Raw genomic sequence first — 26,103 nt, forward strand, 5'->3', positions numbered from 1 at the left:
CCAGCCCTCACCGCAGCCACCCCATTCCCAACACTGGGATACACGGCTACGGTGAGCACGGACAGCATGGCTGCAAGGGCTTCTGGGTAAAGCCCGTGGCGGCCCCCTAGCGGTGATGCTACATTGCCCCCTTCCTAATGGTCAACCGACCCGGTGACCAACTCACCAGCGTTCACTGGGTGGCTCCTCGGCCCCCATTACACTGCCGAGCCGCTCTTCCACCCACTGCTGGACAGGGCACCCTGCCCCTACAGCCACCTGGGCTAGCGCACTCAGACAGACCGGGCATATTGGCCCACCGCACCACCAGAGCCACCCAAACGCCACAATCCCACTTCTAACACCAATGTGGCGCCGGCGAGTAGGAAGGAGAGCGTCGGGGCCGCGAGATAGCTGCCCTTGGCAGTTCACTCAGCGGTTTGGGACAGACACTCATTCATACACACAGACATTCAAACGACAGACAAACATATAAGCTGCCTATCCAGCCCAGGTGAGCACGGACAGCATGGCCGCAAGGGCTTCTGGGTAAAGCCCGTGGCGGCCCCCTAGCGGTGACGCTACAGTATCAAACTAATTAGTCTGCACCGTTTCAAAGGAAGATCAAAGGATTCTGGCAACATGAAGATACAGATTTCCTGGTTTGATTAAATGAAAATGTAGCCATTTAGTTAGAAAGCAAGCAGTATGTCTGTAAAGAACTATTTAGTCTGCTGGAGCTTGAGGCCATTTGCCATGAAGAATGAATTAAACTGCCTAAATCCTGGTGTGCAAAGTTTGTAGAGCTATATTGATGTAGACTAAGAGCTTTAATTGCTGCCAAATTAGCTTTAAAAAATAATTAACTGAAGGGTCTGAATACATTTGTGAATGAGAAAATTCATTTTTTTTGCATTTCACATTCTTTCATACCTTTTTTTTTCTTCTTCATAGAGAACACACGCAGCCCCAGGTCACTGCTGCCTACTACTTGCCACGTTATAAGGAATGTGTTTGCAAAGGTTGGTGTGAGGGTTGCTGTGATATAACCAATAGTTAAGTCCTCTCTGCATAAAGACAGAAATAAAGGAAAAGATACAGCAGCGAGTAAGTCAGTCAAACATTTAAACGTCTTAAGCAGCCTTGAAATAAAACAGAGCCGGGTGTAATGTTGCAACAACGTCGCTGTGCACCTACTGTGCTCAGATCTAAAGAAAATAATGAAATTTGCTTAAAATGGTATTGCATTTATACTTTGTATGAGACAAATTGCCTATTCTAAGCTCACATTAAAAAAAAAATGTGACCAACAAAAAGTATGTGGACAAGCTTATGTGGATTAGCTTGTTGTTTATCCTACTTCAAAACCATGGGACTTGGAATTGGCCCCTCTGCAAGGCTGTTACATTCTCTACTTTTCTAGAAAGACTCTCCACAAGATTTAGCCATTTAATCAAAAAAGCAATTGTAAGGTCAGGCTTAATGTTAATGGAGGCTTGGTTTGCAATCAGCATGTCCTTTTATCCTAGTAAATCAATAAATCAATCAATAAATGTATGTACAGGAGCACATTTATGCTCTTAAAGACAACAACCTTCCCTAAACTGTTTTTTTTTCCACAAAGTTGAAGCACACCTTGTTTTAAATTCATTGGTTTTATACACCTAAACCTTAGCAATGGTTGTTGTTAAAACATCTGATGTTTTATATACTTTGGACCATATTGCCTATTAACCCATGTGTTAACCTGTTTTAAACATGTGACGACAGGGTCATGGGTACCCAAGTCTCACTGATGCACCCAAAGAGCAAAAGTTAGCCCATCTGGTCTTATTCCACAGAAAAACTACAAATTGCTAAAAAGGTAATGCTGTCTATGTATCAAAACACACAGTAATTCACAGCTTCCTCCAGTCAGAGTGCCCATGCCGATCCCTGTCCACCTCAAAAAGTGCCTACAGTGGGCACGTGTGCATCAGAACTGAAACATGGAGCAGTAGAAAAGGTGGCCTGGTCTGACAAATCATGTTCAAGATGTTGAGGTTATCATGCAAGATGGCAGAGGTAGTGTGATGTTCCTGGCAATGTTCTGCTGGGAAACCTTGGTTTGCAACAATTTTTAAGTAGGTGGTACTTGACAAAGTAATATTCACATAAGAGCCTGTGTTCCTGATGACTGCTTTTTAAACCTTTACTTTGACATCTTCATCATAATATTCACTCTATGTTTTATCCTCTTTTAAGGGGGTCAAAAACTGACTGCAAAGCAGGAGTACACTCTTGTCAGGGTGCCAATATGTTGCAAGTCGACACATGTATTCACTCACAAACACACTCGCACTGTAAACTGAATTACTTTAACACTTAGTAATAAGTTTTCTATGTTAGGCATCTTGTATTAGGTTACTGAAATTAGGTGTGTGAGTCAGTTTAACATGTGCTATTAGCTTACATACATTTCACTCACTGTCTTTTTTTCTTTACATGTAAAAAATATCTTAATTAGAGCGCGATATTATACATTCCAAGTCACAAGTTTACACACACCTGTAGCGAAAATGTCACGTCAGTCCTATGGGTTTCTTTGATTTCCTAAAAGATGATTTTTTTTATTTTATTTTTTTTTTATTTATTTTTTTTTATAAATATACATAAATTTAGATCAATAAGTGGGTTAAAGAAGTTATGTAATGTAATTTAACTTTGTGCCATAACCTCCTAGTTTATTGTTAGTGATTATTATATGCACCCATTAAAAAAAAAAAGTAATGTTGGGGAACTCTGGAAGCGCTGTGGTCAAATGCAGGTTTGAATCTTACTGGTGCTCTGCATACACAATTAGCCGTGTTTGAGGGAGGGAAAGCTGTATTAAGAGTCTCCTTCTTGTTGCTGCAACAGAAGCAGTCGTTGTGTGAGTGCAGAAAATATTTCTTCTGGCTTGTTGATGCTCTTTGTAAAAATTCTCACTATTCTGTGGGTGTCATTTCAGTAGAGATCCTGAGTGTAAAAGGTTTAGTCAAGCTTTAACGTGTTGATTTTAAAGTAGAGACTTCTTTCTGGTATAACAGCCTTTAAACCCCCAAAAATCTTGTTACACCAAAGATAATGTTATTTGTGTTTTGTCAGCCTCTGATTCTAACCTCTTTTTGGTGGTTCTGGAATTGCATCTGATCATCCAGACAAATGTCCTCACTTAAAGAAAAAATATGTATATATGTGAATATGTGTATATACACTGATTGGCTAATCAGTGTATATACACATATTCACATATATACATATTTTTTCTTACATTACATAACTTTAAAACCACCTCCTTGTTTCTACACTCATCATCTATTTTATCAGCTCCACTTACCATATAGGTGCACTTTGTAGTTCTACAGTTACTGACTGTTGTCCATCCGTTTCTTTGCATGCTTTGTTAGCCCCCTTTCATGCTGTTCTTCAATAGTCAGGACTCTCCCAGGACCATTACAGAGTAGGTATTATTTGGGTGGTGGATCATTCTCAGCATTGCAGTGACACTGACATGATGGTGGTGTGTTAGTGTGTGTTGTGCTGGTATGAGTGGACAAGACACAGCAATGCTGATGGAGTTTTTAAACACCTCACTGTCACTGCTGGACTGAGAATAGTCTACCAACCAAAAATATACAGCCAACAGTGCCCCATGGGTAGCGTCCTTTGGCCACTGATGAAGGTCTAGAAGATGACCAACTCAAACAGCAGCAATAGATGAGCGATCGTCTCTGACTTTACACCTACAAAGTGGACCAACTACGTAGGAGTGTCTAATAGAGTGGACAGTGAGTGGACATTGTATTTAAAAACTCCATCAGCACTACTGTGTCTGATCTACTCGTACCAGCACAACACACACTGCAGTGCTGAGAATGATCCACCACCTAAATAATACCTGCTCTGTGGTGGTCCTGTAGTAGTCCTGACCATTAAAGAACAGGGTGAAAGCAGGCTAAAAATGTTTTCTTTACACAAGAAAGGTGAAGGCTACAAGAAGATCAACAAGGCTTTACTTATCAGTCAGAATACTGTAGCAAAAGTGATACAAAAATTTTACAAAGATGGAACTGCAACCATTTCACAGAGACGTCCAGGCCATCCACGGAAATTAACACCCAAACAGGAGTGCCTTCTGATGAGATGGGTTGAAGAAAATCACCATGCAAGTTCACTGCAGTTAGCTAAAGAAGTAGAAGGCCAAACTGGGGTGACTGTTTCCCGAGACACAATATGGCGTACACTGCAGAAGAATGGTATGCCTCTTCTAAAGCCCATGCACAAAAAAGCCTGCCTAGAATTTGCCAGGGCCCATGCCGAAAAAGATGAAGACCACTGAGACTCTATACTCTGGAGTGATGAGACCAAGATAAATGTTTTTGGAACTGATGGCTTCCAAACTGTATGGCGTCGCAAAGGTGAGGAGTACAAAGAAAAATGCATGATGCCTACAGTGAAACATGGTGGTGGCACGTGGGGCTACATGAGTGCTGCAGGTGTCGGGGAGCTGCGTTTCATTGATGGTATAATGGCATCACTCTCAATCCAGCATCCAGGCTCTAAAAGAGGTCATACTTGAAGAATGGAAAAAGATAGATGTTGCAATATGTCGCCAACTTGTTCATTCCATGTCTAAAAAATTGTTTTTGTGTTAAAATGTTATTAAAAAAGCCTTTAAAAACCCACAGAATTCTTTAAAATCCAAAGGCTTAGTTGACATTCAAGCTCCTTACAGGTGTATCTATACATGCCCATGTCCCATTTACTGTATGTGTGATTTCTGCCAAAAAGGCCATGTGATATTATGTATAATGTTCTGCAAATTATTCACCACTGAAACAGATCACTCAAAAATAAACTAAAGGTTTTGCACCAGAATATTGTTGATATATCAAGCATATTAAAACAACAACTGAACACATTTTCACCCATTGTACAGTACATATGATTTATAAGATCATATGTACAATGGGTGAAGATTTATATGTAGGATTTAACTTTAATCATGTCACTAATCCCAGCATGACAAAGTTTCTTTCTCATAATAGTCATGCTCATTTAGTGGACACTGTTGTCCACACTACATTCAGTTAAGACAGGATACAACCTAAGCTGTTGTGGGTTAAGACCTTTGCTCTAGGCCCCAACAGTGGCATATTGGCACTTGGACTTCAACCACTAACTATGATCAGTTGCCTTGTTCTACGAGCCACCACTGCCACTAGCTTGTTTTGCTGTATTATTATAAAGCATACTGACAATCTGCACAATCTATTTGCTAATAATAAGGCCTGAAATAATATTGTGCTCATACTTTAAGATTTTCAGGTTTGTGAAGGTTTTATATAATTTATTACTTTATTACTTACTTCTTCTGTATGGAATGTCAGTCCAAATGTCAGACACTGACTTGTACTTAATTGTACAAAATGTCATTCTGCTTTTAAGAGATTTCCAGTTTTGTTCTTGGCTTAAACTAAGATTTTTAATATATATAAGTAAATCAGTATACAGAAACAAATGAAATAATCACCTTATGTGTGTCGTTTAGTAGGTGGATGCATTTATGACTGACATTTAGTTACATATCTCATTTCCAGAAACGTTGGGACATAGGAAGATAATAATGCTGGGATTATTTGCACCAAGAAATATTTTTTTAATCTGATTTCCACCTTGAATGTATTTGTAGTATTTTTGTTTGAATATTGAGTATTTGTAATTGCTGGATGTATGAAGTATGTGCTAGTTGGGGTGGCCATGAACAAAAGACAATGAGCATTCTGAATGCAAGAACATTGTGCTGCAAACAAAAGACAGAGCAACTGTTCAGTGGCATGTGACACCTCAAATGTGTTTTCTGTTCTTGCCTTTTTCCTTCTTCCACATGAGACAGAATTCAAAATGACAAAAAAGAATTTACAATTATATATTTATAATTTACATTTATATAATAGACATAATAGTCTGTATATAATAGACAGTCATGCACAGGGGCATAGTCATGTTGTAAAAATGGGACTTCCCAAATTGTTGCCACAAAGTTGGAGGCATTTATAAACATTTATTTAATTGTGTGTAATTAATTTTATACACCTGTTTGGAATGGGTGTGACTGAAACTGTAAATGTAAAAGGTTTTTAGTTATTTGTGCCAAGGTATGTGGATATCACAAATAACTACAAATTTTTTTAAGTTTACATATTTCAGCCACACCCATTCCAAACAGGTATATAAAATTAATTACATACAATAAATGCTTCCAACTTTGTGGCAACGGTTTGGAGTAATGTCCAACAGAATTTACTATACATACTTAATTAGAAGCTGATTTTACAATTTAGATGCTTTGTTAGATGCTTTGATTTTGAAGTTCTTAATATTGAACATGGTCATCTTTTTTATTAGAAATTTTTATTTATATAATTTATTTTTGTTAATTACACACCTGTATGCTGTAGAAAAGAAGGCCTTTTTTAGTTGTCTAAAGTGTTTTCATTAAGAAAATAATTTTGTAATAATAGTATGACGTGTATTTAAAGTGACTTTACCCTCTTGAACACAGTGATTTTTTAAAAGTATTTTTTAGTATTCAGCACTTAGTGAGTAGTGAATATGTGCCAGCCATGGTTTTGCCTGCCTCACACAGTACAAACTGTGAATGTGGGCCACTATAGGAAGTGAATTTCAAATCCTTTTTGTGTCTTGATTTCTGGCCAATTGGATGTTTCCCGCTAGTGTTTGTTGCCAGGAGAAGATACAAAGGCAATGTACTTGTCCTGTTTATTAACTGCAAGCTGATGCCCAATGATTAAGACACAACTATGGTAAACAGACCTTTTAATATCAAATAAAAATAATTTTATTATGCAGTTGACTTTATGGCATGGCTCCCTAATATTACTCATAATTATATAGCTGGTGACCTCTCTGCATACATACAATAAGGTTGAGTTTAGGAACAACCAGTATAAAGTACATGTAAGAGTGGTCTTTTTTGCCAATTATACAAAAGAAAACCCAAACTGTTATTATATTCTAAAAGGAAATTTGTACGAATGACCATATGTTATTTTAAGAACTACTAAAATAGGTTTGTCATCAACTAAAAACTGCTGTAACATGGAAGATGTTGTATACATGCATATGTGCTGTGTGCTTAAAGGAGGTCTGTTTTTTCTTTGAACAGTTTTTTGTTTTTGTGTTGTCAGGTCAAAATCTCATCTCAAATTAAACACTGTGGCATGACCTAAGATACATTTTTGAGTTTTACAAGCCTGCTCAGCAAACTCAAGGTTTTTGTATTTTACAGTTTGTGAGACCAAGGCTCTGAGCGATTTTCAAGCCCCATTTTGAGCACTGGGCACTTTTCTCCTCCCCTTGCTTTTCCCATGAGCCTACCATTTCATGGACAAAGGCTCCTCTGTGCAGGCCTGTGGCTCTTGGTGACTAAGCCTGCAGCTCTGAAATGCATTTGAATGATGCAATTTTCATTCCCTTTTCTCCTCTTTCGTGCTGTTTTCTCACTGCACACTTACCCATGTTGATGTACCCCCTCATCTCCCTTTCTCCTCCTTCATCTTTGCAATAGAGATTTGCTTAGCAACTTGTTGAGGCAAGGGCTTTCAGGGGGTTAGTGGATGGCATCCGTATTGATGTCGTCTGTATGCAGCTCAGGGCAGCAGCATGTGTGAAACATCCAAGCAGCCCATTTAAAAGTCTTGCTGGATATGACTTTAGCTTCTGCATAGCTGAAACATTTGGGCATCAGATTTAATAAACAAAGTTACAGAGAAAATACTATTTTATTTGATTTCATATCTACTTATATACATCTATACATTTTCATATACATCTGTATATTTTTTGCTTATTACAATGCCTGGTGACACCCCTTTTGATATAGCACAACTTGGATATAGCAATCACTATAGCTAGCTAGCTAGTAGTCTTTCTATATCTGTTGTATATATAATTTAATTTTCCTTTTTTACCACTGATTTATCCTGGTTAGTGTCTGAAGTTTCCCCGTGATCACTGGGTGCAATGCAGTAACACAAGACAGCACGATTCATAGTTTCTATTTATTTATTTTATTTATTTATTGTTTTTGTAAGGCCCCTTTCAACTTGTGTTTCTTTTTATGGTTCATGCTTTAGTTTTAAAGTACACCTGACCTATATATAAAGTATGTGGACATCTGACCATGATTTTGTTGGACATTCCATTCAAAACCATGGGCATTAATTAAAGCAATAAGCCACGAGAGGCCGTGCGTTACTGTGATTTTAGCACGGGGAATGACGTTTTTGGCACGACGCGAAGCCGAGTGCCTAAAACTTCTTTCCTGTGCTAAAATCATAGCAGTAACGCACGGTCTCGAGTGGCTTATTGCTTTTATAAAACAGCGGTCAACATAAAATACAATAAATACAACAATGTTTCATTCATAAATGTATTTATTGTGTATAAACTTAAAATAAAGCATTCTTCTGCGACGCAAGGTAGTTCGATTAACAGTGTTGCTAGGCAACATGAGGGCGAACATAACATTAACTTTTTCTTTTCAGTGGCGTATTAATATGCAAAGATGTGATGTGGTCATAGGTGTGCGTTTATCGGGGATTTTACAACGGCTTCGAACGCGGCTCAGCCAATCAGATTTTAGGACCGGAACTATCTGTTTTATAAATGTAGTTTTAGCAGCCTCATATCCTCTGATAAGACTTTCTACAAGATGTAGATATTTAGTCCACTGAGTAAATGAGTGAATGAGTGAATGAGTGAATGAGTGAATGAGTGAATGAATGAACAAATAAAAGCATTTGTGAGCTAAGACACTGATGTTGTATGAGAAGGCATAGCCAATTTATCTTATTAGTGTTGAGATCAGGGCTCTGTGCAGGCCAGTGGAGTTCATCCAGTCCAAACTTGTCAAAACATGTCTTTATGAAATGCATGAAAGCTTGTAACAGTGAGTTTAAAATATGTTACATACATTGCCAAAAAACCCATTAAACCATTAAACCAATCAGGCTAACCATAAACCAGCATTAATTAACCTTTACATTCCCATGTGGAGCGGTCCGGGTCCTTTATGTGTGGAGTTTGCATGTTCTCCACATGTCTGCGTGGGTTTCCTTTGGTTTCCTTCCACAGTCCAAACACATGAAAGTAGGGGTGAATTGGAGATACAAAATTGTCCGTGACTGTGTTTTACAGGTGACTGTGTTTGACAAGACTTGAACTGCACCACAAAGGTTTCTCTGTAATGCAATACCCTGGAAACTTTTCGAAAAGCATTCCAAAATACAAAAGTATTTTGTTTCTGCAACATGTCTGCTTCTGTGAATGAGATTTTTTTAAAAAAATTAAAACTTTTTTTTTTTTTTTTTTTTAGTTTTTAAGTGGTCCTATTTTGTGACATGTTAACATGTTTTATTTTTTGTTATTTTTATTTGTTTATTTATTTATTTGCATACATGTGTTTGGCTGAAGGGTTGCATCACCTTTTTATACTTACAAAAAATGTTTGAATAAATGAACTTTAAATAAAGTACATTCACATAAAATCATCTGTGTAATATGTGCTATTGATATGCTTATACAGTCCATGTCAAAATTTCTGTCATGGAAAAAGAGCTTATAATTAAATGAATTGAAATATTGACTTGAATTACATTAAACTTTAAGTAACGTATTTTTTAGCCACTTTGCAGAAATGACACAACATTATCACCATAATTTCCATCTATGTAATTTTAAAGGCGATGATGACAAGGGAAAATATATTGTAAGAAACTAAATAAAATATGCAACGTATGCTAATACTTTGTAGAAAAGCTTTAACTAATAAGGACAAATTACACAGATCTGTACAGATCTATTCATCTCAGATTTTGTGTCCTTAAAGTAAAAGTTACTTTTGTAATACATATAGGTGTGATAATTGAGTCATCCTACAAAACAATGCTTATTTGTTGCTATAAGAAATTGAAGAAATATTTAACTCTCCTTACTCTACACGGTTTATTGATCTGTATTGAATTAAATAAATGATACAACAAGAGGTATCAGTAAACAGAGAATATTGATACAAAATATTGATACAAACAAGCAGGTTGAATAACATACTTTAACATAATTTTGAGTTTAAATTGAATAACATTTAGTTATTATGACAATTGTCCATGTGCTGTATTATTCAGCCCCCAACCTCACTACCTGATGGAACCTCATTTTGCCTTGATTACTTCTAATAAGCAGTTATGGTAAGTGCTAATGAGCTTCTGACGCATCTCTTGTAGAATGTTTGCCTATTCCTATTGTGCAGAAGCTTCCAGCTCCTTGAACTTTGATGTGCTGCAACTACTTTCTATTAATCTTATTTTTGTATTGGATTCAAGTCTGGAAAGTAAGATGCATACTTTAAGGTACTCCGGGGTGATTTCTTAACCAAGCTTTGGTTGACCTTGGAAGTGTGTTTGGGATCATTGTCTTGCTGGAAAGTCCAGTTCCTGCAGCAAAAAATATATCATCCCTATATCATCACTGACCACCCAGTACCTAGCCAAATTCCGTGTGGCATATTTTAGTCGACCCGTGTCTGAGTTCAGCCATTAAGTAAAGTGATCTTATGGTTGCCAATGACACAGTTGTCCCAGCCTTCAATGATCAGTCCCCAATCAGTTTATTACTGCATTTCACAGTAACACTGCGTTATTTCTTTGAGATTAATAAGATCTCTTGACACAATTTTGGACTTTCTACTATGACCAGACAGGTTTGCTGCTGTGGCATAAGTTTAGTACTTGTGAACAATACTCCCAATGGTATCTATAGGAATCTTTTACTCTTTAATTTTTAGTGCAATTAAATAATCTTCTCTTTTAGCTTTTGTTGCAGTTTTCACCATGATTGCAACACACCTTAAACATTTAAATTGTCAATATATTTATATAACACACCAAAATTGAAGTAAGGTTGGTTAAGGGTGGTTAATGGTTTAACCATGTTGTTACCCAAATTTAGGTCATACAGATTAGCAGTAAGTTTTAGGATTAGCAGTGTTATTTAGGGATTGGATAATTGTGACATAGCAGTATTAGCAACACTAAAATACATCAATCAAAATAGTTAAGTACAGGAAACTTTTTCGTCCCAAACCTTCTGATAAGTATATTTAAAATTATTTGTTTGAAATATTGTTTTATTTTGTCATAGCTTGAGCCCTGCTGTCTATTAAATATTTAAATGAGAACACAACAGTGAACGAAAGCAAAGTCCTTTTGTGCAGACTGAATCATTTAGGAAACATTTCCTAATTGTTAATGAGGAGCTAAGGGCAAACTGCCAGACTTTTAGGCCCAATGGCAAACTGGGCTATTGGGGGAGCAGCAGAGGGGCGGTCAGATGCAGTTAGGGAACAAGGGGACCCCCATTTTTAGTTACCTAGGTGTCAGTGTGTTGTAGTTGGAGACTATCAGAGGACAGCAGCTACATCGAGAACTTTAATGACGACCTGAATTTGCTTAACTACAGTGGGGATTTTGAATTAACTTCCAATTTTTCACCCACCCTCAGCAAGTTTATCCAGGGGTAAAACTTTATCAGAAGGTTTTAAATAGAGACAGAAAAGGATCTGGAGAGCATGTCGGATAATAATAATATGGAGAAAAATGAGGTTGAAGAGGAACAGAAATCTCTGTGCAATCAGAGCGAAGGCACAGAACAGGATTTGTCTAAAGAGAAGTTTCCTTCTCCACCTGACCTGACTCCCTTGGTTACATCTAAAGCAGAAAACTGGCCTAATGGTTTAGAAGAGCAAGAGAAGTTACAGGTTGTTGGTTGCGCTCATCAGCCTCTGACTCGCAGTATTTTTCCTCTTTCAGTTTCCCCAGCAGCTGAGCGAATCCGCTTTATCCTAGGTGAGGACGATGATGGGCCATCACCTCCTCAACTCTTCACTGAACTGGATGAACTACTTTCTGTGGATGGGCAGGAAATGGAATGGAAGGAGACGGCTAGGTAAAATATCTTTATTCAGGGCCTAAATTTATTTACATGTGAAACAAACCTAAATCAGTCAAAAATGTTTTTCAAAGCTTTATATTTTCCTTTTTAGGACATGTTTGTAAATATGGCTACATACAGTTTTTAATGTTCTCTTTATGTCTTTGTGAGTTTACTCCATGACCCTGATGTAAATTGTGAGATGGGGCAGCCATGGATCAGTTTTTTTTGTGGAATTTAAAGGCCAAGTCAACCCCTTGAACTGTCATTTTGAACATATAATTTATGAACAATTTTGCACTGTGGCAGGGTGCATTATTCTGCTGATAAAGGCCACTGCCATTAGGGAATACTGTTGCCCTTACCTTGTCTTAAACAATGTAAATAGTAACTTGCACATGATGATGATGATGATGATGTAATGATTTGTCAATTTATTCCCAAACCTATTTGGTGGTATCCATCACAGCACATGCTGTATTTAAATGCATTTTACATTTAGAAGTGGTTTTGGCTTTGTTCTTTTGTTTCAAGGGTAAAATACCTAAAATTTGTGCAAGTGATTTTTGGGAAAATTTTAACAAGGCAGTATCTACCACGTACTGTCATGCTGTTTTCCTCCCTAAACGTTTATTGAGTGGAAAGTTAATTATACAAATATTTTAGTGTGTGAAGGTGCTGTGACTGATTCTGGCATCACTACTGTGAATTATTCCCAGCTAAAACATTCTTTGGTGCACAAAACTCAACAAACTATAGCTAAGTTTGATCAATAAAAATGGAATTAAGTTCTTAACAATAATGCATATTTGTTTTTTACTAGTTACAGACTAAAAAGAAAAACAGAAAAAGGGCAGATTAATTACTCATGAAAAAGATGTATTAATGTATAATAATGTATTATTAATGTAATGTACAAATGTATTAATAAAACATTCAGCTTTATGCAGGATGCCAGTGCCAGCCTGGTGCCAGTATGCTAAGTTGTACTGCCAAGGCAGATTACATTATAGACAGCATTTAAAAACACTTATGCCATAAGTCTGTCCTTTTGCGTTACAAAAGAGTCCCAAACAGACAGATGTTGTTGCTCATATTTGGCTGGTTGGTTTGAGCCTTTATTTATAAAGCAGTAACATTTTTTAGTTTTTAAATACCATACAAATACTTTTGCCATTTAAGATTAATTAGCACATGCAATAGAAAAAATATTTTATTTTTTAAATATTTACATTTAGATTTGTGGCATTTAGCATGCACTTTTATCTAAAATATGGAATAAATTTGTACAATTACTGTACAATTTTTCTTTTTAACACCTTCACCAGTTAAACATGCCATTATTTTGTACACATAATAATATTGATAATTTGGAAAGCTGGTAAACCATGGTCTTACACTTTAGGACCATCATATTGCATACCAACCAGCAGACAGATCATTTAAAATGAATACTAGGACTGTATCAAAGTAACTTTTATGATTTAAATTAGGAACATTTTGTTTCCCATATTAATGTTTTACTGTTTTGTTAATCTATCCATACATTGAACAGGTTTTGGCTGCTGCAGCTTCATGTGTTGCTGCTACTTCTAGGCTCGTTGTTTTGTTTTAACCCTTTGATGCACAACCTGGGTCAAAAGTGACCCGACTGAGTTTTTATTTTCTATATATTTGCAATAAATGAATTTCATCTTTCAAGCTTCCGTGAATTCCTCAATTAACTTGTTTTTGATCATCACAAATCCTTATTTCAGTTTTATATTTTTTACTTTTTTAATAAAAATAATTTTTGTATTACTACCCTTGTAATGCACAACATGGGTCTAATGTGCATATGAAAATATTCTTTGCTTTTAATAGCCTTCTTCAAAGTGTTAGGGTGGAAGATAATCAAAAACAAGATGTGTAATTAAACACTTGGCAAATGGTGAAATAAATTGATTTCAAAATATATACCAAAAATATACTCAGCAATACATGAAATAACATAGGAAACGAATATGGGTCATTTTCGACCCATGTTGTGCATTAGAAGGGGTTTGCTTAGCTTGTGCATCAAAGGGTTAATATTGTTTTCTGTACAGGTCCTTCTCAAAAAATTAGCATATTGTGATAAAGTTCATTATTTTCCATAATGTAATGATAAAAATTAAACTTTCATATATTTTAGATTCATTGCACACCAACTGAAATATTTCAGGTCTTTTATTGTTTTAATACTGATGATTTTGGCATACAGCTCATGAAAACCCAAAATTCCTATCTCAAAAAATTAGCATATCATGAAAAGGTTCTCTAAACGAGCTATTAACCTAATCATCTGAATCAACGAATTAACTCTAAACACCTGCAAAAGATTCCTGAGGCTTTTAAAAACTCCCAGCCTGGTTCATTACTCAAAACTGCAATCATGGGTAAGACTGCCGACCTGACTGCTGTCCAGAAGGCCATCATTGACACCCTCAAGCAAGAGGGTAAGACACAGAAAGAAATTTCTGAACGAATAGGCTGTTCCCAGAGTGCTGTATCAAGGCACCTCGGTGGGAAGTCTGTGGGAAGGAAAAAGTGTGGCAGAAAACGCTGCACAACGAGAAGAGGTGACCGGACCCTGAGGAAGATTGTGGAGAAGGGCCGATTCCAGACCTTGGGGGACCTGCGGAAGCAGTGGACTGAGTCTGGAGTAGAAACATCCAGAGCCACCGTGCACAGGCGTGTGCAGGAAATGGGCTACAGGTGCCGCATTCCCCAGGTCAAGCCACTTTTGAACCAGAAACAGCGGCAGAAGCGCCTGACCTGGGCTACAGAGAAGCAGCACTGGACTGTTGCTCAGTGGTCCAAAGTACTGTTTTCGGAAATCAAGGTGCCAGAGTCTGGAGGAAGACTGGGGAGAAGGAAATGCCAAAATGCCTGAAGTCCAGTGTCAAGTACCCACAGTCAGTGATGGTCTGGGGTGCCATGTCAGCTGCTGGTGTTGGTCCACTGTGTTTTATCAAGGGCAGGGTCAATGCAGCTAGCTATCAGGAGATTTTGGAGCACTTCATGCTTCCATCTGCTGAAAAGCTTTATGGAGATGAAGATTTCATTTTTCAGCACGACCTGGCACCTGCTCACAGTGCCAAAACCACTGGTGAATGGTTTACTGACCATGGTATTACTGTGCTCAATTGGCCTGCCAACTCTCCTGACCTGAACCCCATAGAGAATCTGTGGGATATTGTGAAGAGAAAGTTGAGAGACACAAGACCCAACACTCTGGATGAGCTTAAGGCCGCTATCGAAGCATCCTGGGCCTCCATAACACCTCAGCAGTGCCACAGGCTGATTGCCTCCATGCCGCATTGAAGCAGTCATTTCTGCAAAAGGATTCCCGACCAAGTATTGAGTGCATAACTGAACATAATTATTTGAAGGTTGACTTTTTTTGTATTAAAAACACTTTTCTTTTATTGGTCGGATGAAATATGCTAATTTTTTGAGATAGGAATTTTGGGTTTTCATGAGCTGTATGCCAAAATCATCAGTATTAAAACAATAAAAGACCTGAAATATTTCAGTTGGTGTGCAATGAATCTAAAATATATGAAAGTTTAATTTTGATCATTACATTATGGAAAATAATGAACTTTATTTAATTTTTTGAGAAGGACCTGTACTTAGTGCCAGGGTTGCAGCAGGTATTTATCTTAAACTTAGTATTAAGACACCAGTCATTTATTGTATCCACCAACTGTACTGACTATAAAAAATGTAAAGGGTAGTTTATACCTTTAATTAAACAAGAAGTTGTAAATGTACAATGACATGCACAACATAAGTAAACTTTGAAAGTTTTAGGCATTTTACATTGCTGGAGGAATATAAATTGAATAGAAAAGTAATGAAATTAATAATAATAAAATTAAATTGTATAAAATAATTGTATAATATATAAATAATATATAATTATATAATATATGTAATAATAAAATGTGGTTTATGCAAATGTATTAGATATAAGATATTTAGTGTTTTTATTTTCCCATTGTAAAGAAATATTTTTTTTTATTGTAAGACACATTCAAATTTACAGTATTTGGCAGACAGTTAATCCAAATTGACTTAGTAACAGTTGTGACCAAATACAATTTAAGCAACTGAGGGTTATCTAAAATGCTAATTTCTTAACCACTGCACTACTAATGTTACATGTAATACGAGGGTTCTTCAAAAGGTTTCTGCACTTAAATAAGTTTAAATTTTTTTTTTTTTTAACAAATTACACTTTTTTACAGTCCGAGTCCGAGTCCGAGTCCGAGTCCGAGTCAGAGAGGTTTTATTGTCATTTCAGGTACATACAAGTACATATTGAAACGAAACAGCGTTCCTCTAGGATCACGGTGTAACATGGTACAAAAAGTGCAAGACAATACAAAACAGTGTAAATACAACAAAAGATATTCCTAATTATCCCTAATATAAACAAGTAATTAGAAGACAGGACTAAAGACAAGTGTTAGTACATGATGGTGAATAGATGGTACAATGGTTCATGAGGTAGTGACATGTTGTACATTAGCAGCGTAAAATTGGCAATGCCGATAAGGTGCCTAAAAAGTAAATAAGGTGCAAAAATACAAGTAAGGTGCAGAAATTACTTGTTCAGTTCCAGGAGGTGTGCAAAAAATGCAAGTAACATAGTCAATACAGTTTAGTGTGTGGCAGCAGAAAATTTCCGGAGGAAATTGTTATAGTACTGAATTGAGGAGTCTGATTGCTTGAGGGATAAAACTGTTACACAGTCTGGTTGTGTTAGTCCGGATGCTGCGGTATCGTCTCCCAGACGGGAGCAGAGTAAAAAGTCCATGTGATGGATGGGTTGGATCGTCCACAATACTGAGAGCTTTGCGGATGCAGCGGGTGTTAAAAATGTCCGTGAGAGATGGAAGAGCGACCCCCGATGATCTTTTCAGCTGTCCTCACTACTCGCTGGAGAGTCCTGCGGTCCGACGCAGTACAATTTCCGAACCAGACAGTGATGCAGCCGCTCAGGATGCTCTCGATTGTTCCTCTGTAGAACGTGGTGAGAATGGGGGGTGGCAGATGAGCTTCCCTCAGTCTTCTCAAAAAGTAGAGACGCTGCTGGGCTTTCTTGGTGATAGAACTGGTGTTGAGGGTCCAGGTGAGATTCTCCTCCAGATGAACACCGAGAAATTTGGTGCTCTTGACGATCTCAACAGATGAGCCGTCGATGTGCAGTGGGGAGTGGTCCCTTAGTGTCTTTCTAAAGTCAATGACCATCTCTTTGGTTTTATCCACGTTCAGAGACAGGTTGTTGACTTGGCACCAGTCCGTTAGATGTTGTATCTCCTCTCTGTACGCTGACTCATCGTTGTTGCTGATGAGTCCCACCACAGTTGTGTCGTCTGCAAACTTAACGATGGAATTCGAGCTGTGCATTGCTGTACAGTCGTGCGTAAGCAGAGTAAACAGCAGTGGACTGAGCACACAGCCTTGGGGAGCGCCGGTGCTCAGTGTGGTGGTGCTGGAGGTGTTCTTACCGATCCGGACGGACTGAGGTCTCTCAGTCAAGAAATCCAGGATCCAGTTGCAGAGAGAGGTGTTCAGGCCCAGCGTGCTCAGCTTTCCAATTAGATGCTGAGGAATGATGGTGTTGAATGCTGAGCTAAAGTCTATGAACAGCATCCTGACGTAAGTGTTCTTTCTGTCCAGGTGTGTAGAAGCCAGGTGAAGTGTAGTGGATATGGCGTCGTCCGTTGAGCGGTTAGGACGGTACGCAAACTGCAGTGGGTCCATGGTGGGAGGCAGTAGGGTCTTAATATGCCTCATGACTAGTTTCTCGAAGCACTTCATGATGATAGGCGTGAGTGCTACGGGACGATAGTCATTGAAGCATGACACAGATGACTTCTTTGGCACGGGTACGATGGTGGTCGTCTTGAGGCACGTTGGAACGATGGCGCTGCTCAGAATGATGTTGAAGATGTCAGTGAATACATCTGCCAGCTGGTCTGCACATCCTTTGAGCACTCGGCCAGGAATGTTGTCTGGTCCAGAAGCTTTTCGTGGGTTGACTCCGTGCAGAGTTCTCCTCAGGTCCGCTGTGGTGAGACGAAGCACCTGGTCGTCACAAGGTGGGATCATCTTTCTCGCCAACATGTTGTTCTGCGCCTCGAACCGAGCGTAGAAGTCATTCAGCGCATCTGGAAGGGAGGCATCACTGTCACAGACGGGTGGAGTCGTCCTGTAGTTGGTGATGGCCTGGATGCCCTGCCACAAGCGCCGTGTGTCACCGCTGTTCTGGAAGTGGCTGTGGATGTTCTGGCCGTGTGCGTGCTTTGCTTCTCGGATTGCCCGGGACAGTCTCGGGCCCTCAGCAGTGCACGCACCTCTGGAGTCATCCACGGCTTCTGGTTGGGTCTGGAAGTGATGGTTCTAGTGGTAGTGACGTCCTCAATGCATTTGCTGATGTAGCAGGTCACTGAAGTCGTGTACTCCTCTAGATCAGTGTAATCGCCGTATGTTGCAGCCTCCCTAAACATGTCCCAGTCAGTGCACTCAAAACAGTCCTGAAGAGCAGAGATGGATCCTTCTGGCCAGGTTTTCACCTGTTTCTGTACAGGTCTGGAGCGCCTGACGAGTGCTCTGTATGCTGGAATTAGCATTACAGAGACTCCGCCCGGTACGCACCGGCAATGTTCGTGTAAACATTATCCAGCGTGTTCGCTCCTCTCATAGCAAAGTCCACATGCTGATGGAATTTAGGGAGAACAGACTTGAGATTTGCATGATTAAAATCCCCAGCGATAATAAACAGCCCGTCTGGATGAGTGTTCTGCAGTTCGCTGATGGCTCTGTAAAGTTCGCTCAATGCTTCCTTTGCGTTCGCGCTGGGCGGAAGATACACCGCGACAATAAGCACGCTGGTGAATTCCCGTGGTAAATAAAAAGGTCTGCATCTAACAATAGCAAATTCCACCATCGGAGAACAGTATGCCACAACAAGCACAGAGTCCTTGCACCATTCGGTGTTAATGTAAACACAAACGCCTCCTCCTCGTGTTTTACCGGACTGAGCTGCATTTCTATCGGCGCGATACGATGCTAGCCGATGTTGGAATGTTGTCGCTAAGCCATGTTTCAGTGAAAATTAAAACACAACCTTTCACCTTTCGATGCATTTTTTCAAGCAGAAAAGCGCATAGCCACTGATGCACCGCTGCTTTCACATCATCATGACATAAAAATCTTCTTCCCCTAAAAGCTTCTTTACATTTTCAGCATTTAGCAGACGCCTATATCCAAAGCGACTTACATTATAGATACAGTATACAGTCTGAGCAATTGAGGGCAACAGCAGCAACCTGGCAGTGGTGGGGCTTGAACCAGCGGCCCTCTGATCACTGGTCCAGTACCTTAACCACTAGGCTACAGCTGACAAAAAGGTAAAAATCAGATGGTGATAAGTCTGGACTATAAGCTCTCTCTCAGTGTCATAGTTACGACCAATCGCTACTCCTCCCGCCCTCACCGTTTCCAACGAAAATATAAAAGTGCAAAAACTTTTTAAAGATCCCTCGTACATCCCTTTTTATAGAGACAGAAATTCAGATAATGATCTTTATTAAAACTGTAACTTAATGTTTTTTAATTTTCTCAGGTGGATCAAGTTTGAAGAAAAGGTAGAAAAGGGTGGGGAGCGCTGGAGCAAACCTCATGTGGCCACACTCTCCTTGCACAGTTTGTTTGAGCTCAGGACATGTATAGAGAAGGGAACCATCATGCTGGACCTAGATGCTTTAACTCTGCCCCAGGTTGTGGGTGAGAATCAATTTTTAGTAATCTCAGCTTCCACAGTGCCAATTTTGAAAACTCAAGTTTGTCTCTTAATTACTGTTTTAACTGAATAAACACACATTCCCAGATATCCAAAATCTTGTAGAAAGACTTCCCAATAGTATAGTGGATTTAGCACATTTTACTTTTTACCCAAACTGCTACAGCAAAACACTTGAGTCCATATATTCAGTCAAGTCAAAAAAGATTTTTTTACTCCACATGCCTTTTTGCTTCAAACTGACCCAAGTTGTAACATGACTCATCTGAATCTTATTTAACTCTAAATGAGATCTGAATTCCTTTCACATTAGGCAAGGTTCATACCACGAGCTTACAAACTTACAAAAGTAAAATGATCCCTCTATTTTTCTAGACACCCTACCTGACAATAATTAATTGGCACCAGCAATATCCACATTAATTTATTTTACTAAAAAGCACTTTAAGCAGTGTCTCATTCCAAAAAAAGCCTGGTGCTCAGGTTGCTGTTTTTTTTTTACAAACAATATTTAGTGAAGCTAAAAAATAATCTCTACCATGTTAAGAATAATTTCACAGAGTATATGATCAATGTCAGTTTTTCAAATGTTTTTACATTTATATGAAAAACTCAAAGTAATCATGACTGCAGAGTTTACTTTTGATGCTTTGTCAGTTAAACGTTCCTGCAGGTTCTTTGCTTTCATATTAACGTTTTGCTTTGCTTTGCCTTTTTGGCCAGAATGCAATTCCTTTGTACAACTGACTTGGCCAAATTTGTACATGTCAAGTTTTTTCTGTTTTCTAAGCACATCAAATATAAACTGTGCATTAATGTGAATTTTTAGAAATAGTTTGCAGTGTAGGTTGTGGTTTTCTATTTTTACTTGAATACAACAAACCAACAAAATTATTATAAGAAAATTATAAAATTAAAAAAATTATTTATTACTAAAAATGATTTAAACTTTACATTTGTCTCCTTCTGCAATTTACTCTGGGAGGATGGTTACCTATTGAGTTGGGTTCTTCTCAGGTTTATTCTTTGTAATATTTTGGGGAGGTTTTTATTCCCACTGTTGCCCTTAGATTGCTTAATGAGGTCTTTTGGGCCTGAAATCTTTAAAAAAAGACAATGTCCACTGTTAAAAGCTCTACACAAATGTGTTGATTTGATTAAAACTTAAAAATATGCTCTGATCTTTATATAAGTCATGATATTAGACGAATGCATTTGCCTAAACATATAACACACAAATCAGTTTGTAATCATCATCGGCTTGCTTGATCAGTAGCTACAGAACTATTATTGCTGCCAAAAAAGGTTTTACCTATTATTAAGTACTGGGGTTTTTCAGCCTGCACTATTTACTTAAACATTTTTTTAAGGTTTAATGTAGCTGACTGATGCACCCTCCATGAAAATTCTGTTGTCAATGCTGGCACATAGGAAAAACCCTAACCCTACCCATGTAAAGATGCCCTAGCAATTCATAAAATCTAAAAATAATTAGAAATAACACAACCTTGCTGTTTCTCTTATGCTTTTACAGAAATGATCACGGACAGTCAAATAGAAGGCGGTCTGCTGAAGGCAGAACTGAAGGATAAAGTTATCTACACCTTGCTGAGAAAGCATCGCCACCAGACCAAAAAATCAAACTTGCGCTCCCTTGCTGACATCGGCAAGACAGTGTCCAGTGCAAGTAGGCTGTTTACCAACACGGATAATGGTAATACAGGTGCTAGTTTGGTGCAGTTTTTATCTTTTGACCTACTTTTAATTCAATAGATTCAATAAGCAGAAATGTTTTATTTGAACATGTGAAAGATAATATACAGTGGGAGGAAGCAAGCATTTAACCACTTTTTGCTTTTTCGTATTATTTAATATTCTTCCAGTGCATGTATCTATATACACATAATATGTCAAATAAAATGAGATTAAATTTAAAATGTGAAATTTAAAAAGGGAAAATATTGGCAGTATAGTAAAAATAATCAATAATAAATCATTTTTTAGATGTAAATGTTGCAAACAACATTATTGGTTTTATTTATAAAACACCTTGCCATTGGCAAGGGTTTCACAAAACAAGTTGCCATCATAGTAAAATTAAAAGAGCTTCCAAAAGTTTTCTGGAACAAAATTAAAGAAACAACACTTGAATGGTAAAACATTAAAGAGCTACAGCTAACACTTTAAACATCACTGTCAATACAACTGCTTAGATTATTGAAAAGTTTATGGAACCACAAACCATTACTGGACAGCTGCACCATATAAGATTTCACATAATGCTTTCAGAATAATTACGGTCAGCAGTCACTTAAAAAAGTGTATCAAAAGTGTATATATGCACTAGAACCGTATTATACAACAAAAACTAAGTGGTGACATTTTTGTTTCCTCATCGCCTTCCCCACCCTCACACACTGTAAATATTGCAGTTTGTATTTATAAATATAACTGGGTCGTTCCTGCAGTATCAATAAATTGATAAAATTTATGATGTAAGCCGACAATGAGCTTCCCCTCTTTGAAAGACCAGCAGCCACCACTGATATACACACACACACACACACCACCTGGATTTAACTAAGCAAATAGGTAAGAGCCTCCCATTGGATCATTACTGCATGGGTGATTTTAGCATCTATTTTAACCCTAACTGTTGAGTAGCTTCTCATTTGTTAAACAACCATGTCGACAGACACATCCTGTGGTCGTGCAAAAGATGTTAATTTTTTTCAGAAGGGTAAATTATTGGCATGCATCAAGCAGAGAAAACATCTAAGGAGTTTACTGAAACTACTAAAATCGGGTTAAGAACTGTCCAACGCATTATTAAAAAGTGGAAGAACAGTGGGGAAACATCATCTTTGAGCGAGAAATGATCCCCCGGAGCACCATTATCATCATCAAATGGAAAGAACATGGTACCACAACAAACCTGCTAAGAGGGGGCCGCCCACCACAACTCATGAACCGGGCAAGGAAGGCATTAATCAGAGAGGTAGAACAGAGACCAAAGGTAACCCTGAAGGAGCTGCAGAGTTTCACAGCAGGGACTGGCGTGTCTGTCCATAGGACCACAATAAGCCGTATACTCCACGGGCTTTATGGAAGAGTGGCCAGAAAAAAGATAAAAATCTTATCTTAATAAAAAAAAAACTTCAAGATAAAAATAGTTTGAGTTAATTTGAGTTTGCCAAAAGGCATGTGGGACTCCCCAAATGTATGGAGAAAAGTGCTCTGGTCAGATGAGACTAAAACTGAACTTGTCTAAAATGTCTGGTGCAAACCCAACACATCTCATCACCCCAAGAACACCATCCTTACATTGGAACATGGTGGTGGCAGCTTCATGCTGTTGGGATGTTTCTCAGCAGCAGGGACTTGGAAACTGGTCAGAAACAAGGGAAATATGGATGGTGCTAAATACAGGTATATTCTTGAGCCAAACCTGTTTCAGTCTGCCGGTGATTTGAGAGTGGGGCAGAGGTTCACCTTCCAACAGGACAATGACCCTAAGCATACTGCTACCCTAAGCAACACTTGAGTGGTTTAAGAGGAAACATTTAAATGTGATGGAATGGCCTAGTCAAAGCCCAGACCTCAATCCAATTGAGAATCTGTGGTCAGACTTGAAGATTGCTGTTCACCAGCGGAAACCATCCAACTTGATGGAGCTGGAGCAATTTTGCCTTAAGGAATGGGCAAAAATCCCAGTGGCTAGATGTGGCAAGGTCATACAGACTTATCCAAAGCAACTTGCAGCTATAATTGCCGCAAAAGGTGGGCCATTTGCGGGTGGGCTCTACAAAGTACTGATGTTAGGGGGTGAATAGTTATGCACATTGAAGATGTAAAATTTTTTTTTATTGTGAAGCAAACAACAAATAGGACAAAATAACAGAAAACTTCATAGTTGTAGGCATGTTCTGTAAATGAAATGATACAAACCCTCAAACAATCAATGTTAATTCCAGGTTGTAAGCCAACAAAACATGAAAACCGCCAAGGGGGTGAATACTTTTGCAAGGCACTGTATGTGTTGTAAAGATATAACTACATTTACAGCATTTGATTGTGTTCTAACTAATGGAATAACTTCATTAAAAATAGTAATTTATCACTGAAATTCTAATTTCACCATAGAACACAGCTTGGGTTAGTTAACCAGCCTCCACTGCAATTAAAACAAGAATTTATATTTTATAAATAAACTTTATTTTTGGTCTTGCTTTATTGCCTTTAAAGTTACACTAATTGTTACATATAAATGTAAATATAATATGCAAACACTGGCATATTATGTTAATCTCAATACTGAATAGTAACTAAAGATTAATCATTGTATTAAATGTTTCTAATTATATCATTGTATCAAACCTGCTTATTAATGCTATTAATTAAGGCCTTGTTATTTGCACTTTCATGAATTATTTGACTAATCATCACCTAACTTTAAATAGAAATGTTAAGAATATATAATAGGAGAAACTTTTCTATGTATTGGTAACTAATAATAAATTACAGTTAAAGTCAAAAGTTTACATACACCTGTGAGAAATTGTAAATGATTCTTTAACTATTTTGTTACTTAATGATTGGAACCCACTTGAATTTCACAACCTGACATTAAGTTTTGTAATGGTGTAGAGCTTGTTATTATGTTAAATAATGTTATTAGTGGCATGGCCAAATGTATTGTTAGTCATTTGGCTAATTTGTGCTATTATTAAAAAAAAAGCCTAGTTTGTCCAAACCTATCAAAAACAATATCATTAAAATGTTAATATATAATGTAGTACAATATTTAAAATATTATAAAACTAACAAGAAATTAGTTTTTATGGTCAATTGTAATGTCTGTAAAGTAGAAGTTGCTGGAACTGGTAGATCTGTCCAAACATAAAAAAGAATTCTAAATAAATAAATTCTAAAACTAGCAAGAAATATTTTACAAGTGTACAAGTATACATCTCTGACTTTAACTGTGTTTTGATTTATGTAATGATGAGATTTGTTAAGGAAGTAAATTGTTATGTTTAGACTAATCAGTAATTAACGTTAATAGCATTAATGTCCTTAACTTAAGAGCCTGGGTCAAATTTCACTCTCAGTGAATTCGCTTTTCACTCTCAGTGTATTTTCTGCATCAATGCTACAATCTCAAAAGTGTACAGTTAAGCGGGAAAGTCTGCACACCCCTTTCACCTTCTCCACGTTTTATTACGTTACAGACTCATTCTATAATAGATCGAGTTCTTTCTTTTTTTTGCCTCAAACATCTACACACAATCGGCAGCAATTACAGCTTCAAGGTGTCTTGAAAAAGAAGCTACAAGCTTGGCACACTTGTTTCTGGACATTTTTGCCCATTCCTCTTTGTATATCCTTGCAAGCACCATTAGGTTGGATGGGGAGCGTCAGTACCAGGCCATTTTCAGCTCCTTCCACAGATGTTTCATTGGATTCAGGTCTGGGCTCTGGCTGGGTCACTCAAGGACATTCACAGACTTTTTCCACTCCTTTGTTATGCTGGAGCTCTGTCAGAGTGACCCTCGGGTTTCTTCTCACCTCCCTGGCCAAGGCCCGTCTTCTCCGATCGCTCAGTTTGGCCAGGCGGCCAGGTCTAGGAATTTTACGAATAATGGTGGCCACTGTGCTCTTTGGGACCTGTAAAGCTGCAGCAATTTTTCTGTACCCTTCTCCAGATCCATACCTTGACACAATCCTGTTTCTGAGGTCTGCAGATAATTCCCTTGACCCCATGGCTTGGAGTTTGCTCTGATATGCACTGTCAACTGTGGGACCTTATGTAGGCAGGTGTCCCCAATAATGTCCAATCAATTTAATTTACCACAGGTGGACTACAATTAAATCGTAGAAACATCTCAAGCAGTATAAGTGAAAACAAAATGCACCTCAGCTTACTTTTGGGTGTCATATCAAAGGGTGTGCACACTTATGTACATATGATATTTTATATTTTGATTTTTAATAAATTGGCACAAATGTCTAAGAACCTGCCTTTACTTTGTCATTGTGGGCTTTTTTTGTGTAGAATTCTGTGACAAAAAATGAACTCAGTCTATTATAGAATGAGTCTGCAATGTAATAAAACGTGGAGAAGGTGAAAGTGGTGTGCAGACTTTCCGGCTTGACTGTAAATTACCTTTGCCGAGGGCACTGACACAACCCCTACCATGACAGACCGTGGCTTTTGGACTTGTTACTGAAAACAGTCTGGATGGTCTCTTTCC

The 26,103-nt window shown here is 38.0% G+C and overlaps 1 protein-coding gene across 3 annotated transcripts in view; it reads left to right on the forward strand.

Moving 5' to 3' along the window:
- The window catches only part of slc4a4a (solute carrier family 4 member 4a), a 108,525-nt gene that overhangs the window by 27,684 nt on the left and 54,738 nt on the right, over positions 1–26,103 (forward strand). For 2 of the 3 annotated variants that reach the window (XM_063017730.1, XM_063017728.1), the window contains exons 3-5: positions 11,892–12,027; positions 19,673–19,833; positions 21,384–21,563. In XM_063017730.1, coding sequence (XP_062873800.1) covers positions 11,892–12,027; positions 19,673–19,833; positions 21,384–21,563 — 477 coding nt within the window. The remainder of the gene's footprint in view (positions 1–11,891; positions 12,028–19,672; positions 19,834–21,383; positions 21,564–26,103) is intronic. The other variant, XM_063017729.1, reaches the window with a different exon arrangement.

Source organism: Trichomycterus rosablanca, chromosome 21 (assembly GCF_030014385.1).
Source record: "Trichomycterus rosablanca isolate fTriRos1 chromosome 21, fTriRos1.hap1, whole genome shotgun sequence".
In the NCBI taxonomy this organism is placed as follows: Eukaryota; Metazoa; Chordata; class Actinopteri; order Siluriformes; family Trichomycteridae; genus Trichomycterus; species Trichomycterus rosablanca.